Below are 8,863 nucleotides of genomic sequence, written 5' to 3'. Positions count from 1 at the left end.
CAACTCATCAGCTAATAAAATATCATATCAATGAACTGGCAAGCAGCAGCATCGCTCCTATCTGAATCATTGCCTGGCCATGCAACATCCACGATAGCTACGAAGAGAAAAGGTTGGCCTCAGTCTATTATTTTATGCTGACGTGGGTCCTACAACAGTTTTACAGGAATCCACCACGCTGTGCCATCGGTTCCCAAATATTTTTGTCAGGGGATCGCTGCTCCATTCAGATTTTGGGCACCGCCTACATTGTGGAGGGCCTTAGGCGCCCGCGCGTGGAGTGGAGGTTGCAGTCGGAGATCGACGCTCCCGCCTTGATCCGCCATCCGTGCGGCAGTCCGTCGCTCGAAGGGGCGTGGGGAGGCGGCACCGTGCACGCTGCCGTCCTTGGGCCGGCGTGTGCGCGTGGTTCTTGTTAGGTTACCTCCTCTCCTCTTCTGCCGGAGGGGGTCAACCGATGGGCAGCGGCGTGGGGGCGTGCTCGTCTGCATCGAAATAATGGCGGCGGTCAGTCCTTGGATCCCTCTCACACCATGATGATGAACTGCCTGACGCCTGTCTCGATTGATCTTGGACGATCTATCGAGTTCCGGAAGCCTACACCGGCGAATTCCAAATGGACGACATGCCCGGAGTTTACCGGAGTTGATGGGTTTCGATCGCGCGCAACCATATTTTTTCTGACCATTTGGTTTCAGCGGAAGCGTTGCGAAGCTCTGCGGCATGTTGCCATCGTGGGATATGTCTTAGTTCCACGATGAAATCAGACGCAGGGAAGCCAGGAACTGAGGACTAGCAATGGAGATTTGTCTACCTGGTGGTGACAAGATTCTAGCTTGGTGATTTGTGACTTGGAGGAGTGGCATTGGCAAGTGGGTGCGATATCACAAGAAGAATTCAGTGTCTAAACTTGCAGGGTGAAAACCCAAGGTCTGGCCTTAATTGGTTGTGCCTGACATTGACTTTCTCCGGGATGAAAACCTATAATCGTTGATCAGGGCGATGGCAGCGCTTGTGTACCGTTCCCTTCTTGGAGGCGTCGCTTTTGGAGATGATGGATTTCTGGTGTTGTTTTGGTGATGTTTGGTCCGCTGTTACAAGGAATATGTCACTGTAGTGGGCTTTTTTTTAAATGTAATTCTTCTTTCTTTTTTTGGCCGTATGCATCTGTATTGCCAATAGGGCACTGCGTGTTGCAGAGGCTAGGTGTAATTGGTATCTTCACGATATTAATATATTTCCTTTATCGAAAAAAAGTGAGCCAGCCCACCAGGCCAAGGCTCTCATTCTGCTCCAGCATTTTCCCATATAGAGGGCGAGACAGCAATAAACTATGCTATTCTGAAAAAAAAACTATGCTAATTGAAAAAAAAAGTTTGACTGCCTATGAAAAATGCCAATTATTTGAAAAAGTATATGGGTCCAATATTTCCCTTACAGAAGCAAATAATATTTATTGGTAAAAGAACTATTGTTGAACAAATCATACTATCTCCATCCCAAGGTTTAAGGCCTATATTTATTTCAGAAAGTCAAACTATGTTAAGTTTGACCAAGTTTTTATCAAAAATTATTAACATGAAAAGTACAAAATTAATATCATTAGATAGATAATAAAATATATTTTTATATGGTATCTACAAAATACTATATTTGTTCATAGATTTTTCTAAAAGTTTGGTCAAACTTTATTTCATTTGACTTTTTTTTAAAGCTTTAAGCCTTGGGATGGAGGGCCCGTTGCCTGCTACTGCTCTAGCTTCAAGTGTAATCTGCTCAATAGCAGACATACCCATAAAACGATGTTCAGCCTCGATTCTTTCGTTAGCACGGGGCGGTGGTGAACTCTGACTTTACCAGAGACGCGCTTAAATGCGATGCCTTCATGGGGTACCTCTCCGCGCCTGAGCCTCGCCAGCTCCGGCGGCCACCAAAGAAGAAGCCGTGGAGCTCAACTCTGGAAAAAGTTTCAGAGTAGAGTTTTAGCCATCTCGCATTGTAATTACAGAGAAGATGTAATAGAGTTATGCCTCCCTTTCTCTGTAAAGTCCGGTGTGCTGTTCTTGAGACTATGTGCTGTAGTTTGTTGGGAACAATGTTGCTGCCACCACGGAAGCTCCTCCTCTTACTTGCTCACTCTTAATCCATAATTTGAAAGATAAGAGGCACAAGGAAAATAGCCAAATAGTAATATGAACATTTTCTAATTGGGCAGCAAAACCAAAATGGTCAACAGCTTGTTAATTAGAAAATTTTGACTACCAACACCAAATTAATGGGCAACTGATTAGCCATTCAGAGCATTTTTGATGAGCTGAAAATATTAGCCTTCTGTAAAAAAAATCTATCCATAACTCAAGATTAAATGACTACACTATTGCACATGTAGGAATAGTATCACGGTGCAAACTGCTGGTTAGTAATTCATACAGATTTCATTTGTCCTGCAATTTGCACGACCTTGACCCGAAACCAACCAACATGCTAATTACTCAGTGTTTTCTTTTTTATTCCTAGAGCGCATGGCGGCGGCGACCAAGCGCGGAGGAGCTGAGGGGAAAGGGGAATGGATTTCAGTAGCGTGAGAAAGGCAGTCGGCGTGCTTAAGGTAGCGAGAACCGCACGATGTGCATCGCTCGGACGAGAAGGTGACCTCGCCTCGATGTATGACGAAATTGAGGTTGACCACCAAACAGAAATGGAACGAGATCCTCTGACTTACTGCAAAAAACTGCAGAGGGATATAGATGGCTGTAGTCCGTCCGTTGAGCATCCCGGCAGCAGCGTCATCCTCTTTGCTCGTCATTGCCGTTCGCCCGCGAAGCTCTCCGGCCGGCTCAGCAGTCAGCAATCAACCACGTCGGCGATTCCGCTCCCAACAAGCTGCTGTGCCGTCCTGGTCGCGGCGCTCGACCTCTGCGTTGCCGCTGCTCTAGTGCACTCCAGCTGCGTCCTCCAAGAGAAGGAGCCAGGGTCGTTCAGGTCACCGAGCTCGACCTCAGCGATGTCGCTTGGCTGCCCCATGTTGGCTGCTTTCTCTAAGCGGAGGAGGAGTGGCTTCGTCCAGGTTGCCGACCTCGTCCGCACTTGCCGCCGCCGGCGCCGTTCCGCATGCTACCGACGCCCTCCATCTGCTGCCGATTTACTTAAGTGGACAAGGCTGGCTTGCGTTGTGTCTTTACAACCTGTTGGTGGCCGAGGTGTTTGGCCATGAACCCCATGAAGAAAGAAACAGGGCGGCGCCGTGCTTGGCGAAGCTTGCCGGGTTGTTTGGGAGCGCGAGCAGTAGGACGGCGCAGAGGGCGAGCGCCGAGCCTAAGCCTCCCGGCGAGCACGTCCACCATATTGTCGCGAAGAGGCCGCCCAGCGAGGTGGCGACCTCGAACAGGGTGATCAGCGCCGCGTCTCGCCCTGGGAGAACCCGACGAGCTCCAGCCACATGGCCGCCAAGGACAGCGCCGACCAGAGGAAGGCGCCGAGGGCGATGACTGTGAGGCGGTCGTGGTGCGCGGCCAGGTAGGCGGCGAGCGGGTAGCATGCGGCCTGCACGACGGAACGGGAGAGCGGGCTGGAGCCGAGCGCGATGGGGAGGCCTGCAGCGTGGCGCCGGTCTCCCTATACGCTGATGGGAGCGGAGCCATGCCGGCGCGCTCCATGGCAAGCGCCGCGGACGCGAGAAGCAGCGTGGCCGCCGCCGTCCGCTGCCGCCGCCTCTTGCTCTGCTCCGGCATCGTGTGCGTCGTCGTCTACTCGCCTTGCCGTTGGATGCTCAGCGGACGGACTACAACCATCTATGTCGCTCTGCAGTTTTATAAAGTACGTCAGAGGATCTCGTTCCACAGAAATTGGGATGCTCTCGGAGTACTTCTTTCTTCCATCGCTGGCAATACCATACCGGCTACTCCTTTTTCCTCTCCCGATGCGGCCCTAGCTAGAGCTGCCGGCCGCCGGCACGCCCGCCCCACCTCTCTCCGTTACCCCGGCGCCAAATCAGCTCTCGATCGCGCCGCCGCCATCGCCAGCCCCGTTCAACCTCCCTCCCCTGCAGTCCCCGCAATTTTTGCCATTGGTTTCAATCCAAGGTACGGGCATTCTGTGATCCATGATTTCCTCTGCTCAACTTCACTCCCCTCCAGAAATTCATGGTACTGGGTTTTTTTCGCACCAAAAATAAATACTCCAGTTGGTATCCGTGGCGGGGGAGGATTGTTGATGGTTTCCTCCACTCCGACTCGGCCCCGTATTTGTCTTGTGTTTTCTCCCTTAATAAAGTAGGACTTGCCTTTTTTTTTTTCGAATCGGGAGCTTTATTAATCAATCAGCGGTATTACAGTCTTTAGCAAGAATACTAGTGAGGAAGACAGGAGTGTAGTTAACCCACACACACCGTCTCCTATCTGAACTAGCTCTGTGAGCACAAGCATGGGCTGCTTCATTCGCAGCCCTGTTTACATAAATCAACTCAAAACTAGTAAGAAACCCGCTAAGCTCCCTAATTTCCTGACAAACACTAGTAATTATAGATCTACTAGTATCAGATTGGTTATAGAGATTAATCACCTCTTGAGCATCCGTCTCGACGACTAGCTTATGTAGTCCCATATCGATAGCCAAGCGAACCCCCTCTCGAACAGCCTCTGCTTCGAGAGCTGTAGCGCTCCAGGCATGATCATGCCATATGCCTTGAGCTCTTAGTAGCACACCTTCGTGGTTCCGCACCACAATGCCAGTGACGCCATTATTTTCATCCTTGTTGTACCCTGCATCAGTGTTGATCTTTACAATACCAGGATCAGGAGGTTTCCTTACTACTAGCTAGCATAGCAGCTCTGCAACACCGGCCGTCTGTCTGTATAAGTAAGTAGTCTAGCGACTACTCCGCCGGCGGTCCGTCTGTCTGTCTCGATAACAAGTAGCTATATACATATATAAGCTAGCAGCTGCAAGGCCGGCCATCACAATAAGCTGCATCGGAGCGTCGACAACACAAGAAAGCTAGGCCGTCCGCCCTGTTAGTCTCACATTGTCGGTTGATCAGTGTCAGTTAATCGATCTGCCGCGGATCAATCAAATCATGGTAAGCTAACTGCTCCCCTTCCCCCTTCTAGTCCCTTTCTTACGTTCTTGTTCTTGTGGTAAGCAAACTTACTTCTCCAGATCCTCGAACATGCAGAGCCAAAACGACAATGAAGATAGAATCAGCGCGCTCCCTGACGACATCCTTCTCCAGATCCTCGAACGCCTCGAGATGCGCATTGCGATTCAGACCGGCGTGCTCTCCACACGATGGAGACACCTCCCTCACCGGCTCTCTCGTCTGGCCATGGGCATAGCCGACGTGCGTGGCGCCAGCCGCGTCACGTTGGGTCAGATAATGGAGGCATACACGGAAGCGACGAGGAGATTGCTGTCGACGTGCGAAGAATGCGGCAGCCGTGCCATCAAGAGCCTGAGCCTCACCTTCTACCTCACAAAAACTTTCCTGTGCTCCATTGGTCAAGCTGTGGAGGATGTCGTGCAGAACGGCGACACTGAATGCCTCGAGTTTGTTATATTCCCGCATCTTGCGAGACCAAGTGATGCCTGGTTAGTCTCGTTTGGTCAGCGGTTCATGTCCTTCTTCCATGCTTGCCCTGTCGCCTTCCGATGGCTCACGAGACTGAGTCTGCAGAACCTTGCGTTTGGGGACTCAGATGTCCCCAATCTCCTCAGTGCTTGCGATAAGCTTCAGTTCCTTCACTTGAGATGCTGCAAAGTGGGCCGGGAATCTGTTCTTAAGATAGATGCCCCGGGCTCGGAGCTCCAGACACTTGAATTTGTTTACTTCGAATGCGTAAGGATCGAGCTAGCGTGTGTTCCTAAGCTGAGGCAAGTGCTCTGTGAAACTTGGTCCAGTGAAACCACTCCTCTGTGTTGTGGCTTCGTCCCCCAACTTCAGGAAGTGAGCCTCGTCTCTGCCGCCCTCTCTAGGCAGAAACCATTCGCATTGAGCAATTGTTTATCTACTACAGGAAGTTTGTCAACTCTGTGTCTGGACTTTTGCTGTCAAATGGTACGTTTCTGCTACGGTTCCCTCTACATCTATACCTTGTCTAGTGTATATATACACATTGCTTCACGTCTCAAGCTCTAAAATTTATCTGTTTTGGTGCAGATTTGGATTCAACCGGAAGTTCCTAATGTGCTCACCCCTATGTTCAGCAACCTTAGAGACGTTTATATTCACAATGTCTTTGTCGAGTGTTACTTGAATTGGACTCTCTTTATCCTTCAAGCTGCACCTTTGCTGAAAAACTTCTATGTAAGTCTGTTAGTTGACTTCTTTAACCCTTTAGCCTTGGTATAAAATTTACATGTGTACAATTTCCAGCACTACCAATATACCAAACATGTTATGTAAGGTAGTTTTCAACCACTGATCTAAGCTATTCTGTCACGAAATAATAAACATGAGAACAGGATTTGCGCGTTAATTCGAAAACTACGTACACCCTTAACAAAAAGCACTATACGCTGCATTGGGATGTGGGGAATGTGAAACCAGATATAAATGACTGTTGCAATACAAAAAAAATGCAAAATAGAGATTTTTTTAAACGTTGGTGGGATGCTCAACATGAATTTTGCACAGAAAATGTCCATGCAAGAGAATGATAGAACTCTTCCAAATTCCTACGGATCAGTAACGACATAGGTATCATACAAACATCATTCATGTTTGAAAGAGCTTTATGCAAATTCTTCTAAAAACCACATGAGCCTAAGTGCCTAACCCTAAGTACCAAGATCAAGCTCGATGCCGATTTTAAAATAGTAAGCATACATTTACTTACAAGGTACCACCCTGCCACTATACTGCATCTTGATACTAATATTGAGGTAGCGGTTTTTAATGTAGTATGTGTTGTTTCTTTTGTTTTTGGGTCCATGCAGTTATCTCGGCACTCATGTCCACCCAATAAGTCTGAGGACATCGCCAAGAAGGCCAACTTACTGTGGGAGACACCCAATTTCAAGCACTTGAACTTGAAGCTCTTGTTCATGAAAGGTTTTTCGGAGGAAGATGAAGTCATGAACTACATAAGGCTTGTCATGGAACGATGTGTGGCCTTGAAGAGGATCGAATTACGTGATAAAGACCCATGCAAGGAGTGCAAAGACATAAACCCCGAGTCTTTAGGGTTTCCCCTGGATGAATCTAGCATGCTTCGGGTAAAAGAGCAACTCACATATGGATTCTCCTCATATGCTGAGATAATAATCAGATGACGGAGATAGTCTAGAAATAAGCCAGAGCTAATAATTGTTTGATGGATACATTGAAAGAATAATAATCTCATGATAGGACTGCTCACAAGTCGTCTGCTGCTGGACAGGAGAGATGTGTTCAAAGGCTTGCTGTTGTGCATTAGGCCCAACCGCTGGGCACGTGAATTGTTACTATTTTGTAATAGCGGAGAAATTGTGATGTAATCACTCCGTTGGAGATGCACCAGAAATTGTAATCTTAGTTATTCCATTGGAGATGCACCACATTCAGTCTCTGTAAAGCTGAAGTCGGAAAGGAGTAATTGCATGTTTCAAGCCGTGACACGTTAGCTGACCATGAGAGTAAACCAGCCACAATGCTCTGCCAAGTAAAAGATGATCCATTTTTATTCTTTGCATTCAGAATTTTCCCATCAAGATAGTATTTTGCACAAAGGACTCTGCACATAAAGATTCGGTATCCGTGAGTAATCTCCAAATTTGCTTTGAAAGCATAGCAAGGTTAAAGCAATGTGGGCCCCTAAAACACAACCCTCCATCTTTCTTCAGTATACAAAGATTACACCAGGCAAACAGTGGCGGAGGCAGGAAAATATTTTAGGTGTGGCGGAGTCGATAAATGAGAAAATGCAAGACTCCACTAGATAAAATATTACTTTGTTCACCATGTAGAATATAATTTCGCAATGTTAAAATAAATTGTTGTACTGAAAATACCTCACTAAATGTTATCTGAGTTTCACTCTTCATTGAGATCCTCTTTCCCTTGACCAACTATCAGATCATGAACATGTTTTTCCTCTTCACTCTCTGCCTTAGGATGAGGAGCTAGGTTTGAGCTGCTAGCGTCACATACTTTGCCAAAAAGGCTTTTTATATATGTATAAGAAAATCACGGGAGACAGCCAGGGTAAAATCAATCAACTAATCATTGAGAGCACTATAGCAGATTTTGTACTGGAGCTTATTTCAGTCAGATTGGTTTCAGAATTCGAAGTCCAAATTTAGATCCGAATCAAATACTGCATTACGTATTTGGTGTTTTTCTTCCGCGCCATATCCTTCTTCGCCCAGTCGCCGGTCACGGCCTCGTCTCGTTGGCCGACGGCCGCGGTTTTGATTGCTTCCGCTCCGCACAATCGCCATCGGTTTGTGAGTCGGCGGCAGGATCGTGTTTCGGTTTTCGGTGTTGTGCCATCGTGTTTTTTTTTTTTGAGAGAGTGTTGTGCCATCGTGTGTCGATCGGTTTCTGACTCTTGATTCCAATGAGCGTACAGGCACAGCCCAAGTGATCTACCGATCAGGCCCAACTGATCCCCAGGCCCAACACGGGGGAAACTACTTACCGGTTCGATCTTTTCCGGCTCGCCAAACAGCCGATGCGCTGATTCCCATCGATGGAAGTCAGTACTCAGCAGAAGACAAACCTGAAGCATATCTGCATATATGTACATAGTATTAGCGTCAAAATTTAGGTATGGCGGCTGCCAAACCTCGCCATATAGCTAGCTCCGCCCCTGCAGGCAAACCAATGCATCTTCTTGTTGTTGACGCCATCTCATCACTAATATTGCGCTATCGCATCTGTAATCCC

At 47.8% G+C, this 8,863-nt stretch overlaps 1 protein-coding gene across 2 annotated transcripts; it reads left to right on the top strand.

Annotated features, from left to right (window-relative positions):
• Nucleotides 1–4,809: 4,809 nt before the first annotated feature.
• On the top strand, nucleotides 4,810–7,533 carry LOC124663692. Of its 2 annotated transcripts, none has more exons than XM_047201367.1 (4): nucleotides 4,810–4,920; nucleotides 5,193–6,052; nucleotides 6,155–6,301; nucleotides 6,934–7,533. In XM_047201367.1, exons 2-4 carry the CDS (start codon nucleotides 5,249–5,251, stop codon nucleotides 7,267–7,269), a joined length of 1,287 nt encoding a protein of 428 aa, XP_047057323.1. In that variant the 5' UTR covers nucleotides 4,810–4,920; nucleotides 5,193–5,248; the 3' UTR covers nucleotides 7,270–7,533. The 2 variants fall into 2 exon arrangements, with proteins under 2 accessions (XP_047057323.1, XP_047057322.1); XM_047201366.1 differs by lacking the exon at nucleotides 4,810–4,920 and adding an exon at nucleotides 4,941–5,077 and having other exon boundaries at nucleotides 5,174–6,052.
• The last annotated feature ends 1,330 nt before the right edge of the window (nucleotides 7,534–8,863 follow it).

This window comes from Lolium rigidum, chromosome 6 (assembly GCF_022539505.1).
Source record: "Lolium rigidum isolate FL_2022 chromosome 6, APGP_CSIRO_Lrig_0.1, whole genome shotgun sequence".
Lineage (NCBI taxonomy): Eukaryota > Viridiplantae > Streptophyta > Magnoliopsida > Poales > Poaceae > Lolium > Lolium rigidum.
Note: the sequence above shows the minus strand (reverse complement) of the source record. Positions and strands in the feature narration are given on the sequence as shown.

Coding starts and splice junctions, on each gene's coding strand:
- LOC124663692 (XM_047201366.1), top strand. Junction 6,053..6,154: donor TGGACTTTTGCTGTCAAATG/GTACGTTTCTGC, acceptor GTTTTGGTGCAG/ATTTGGATTCAACCGGAAGT. Junction 6,302..6,933: donor CTTTGCTGAAAAACTTCTAT/GTAAGTCTGTTA, acceptor GGGTCCATGCAG/TTATCTCGGCACTCATGTCC.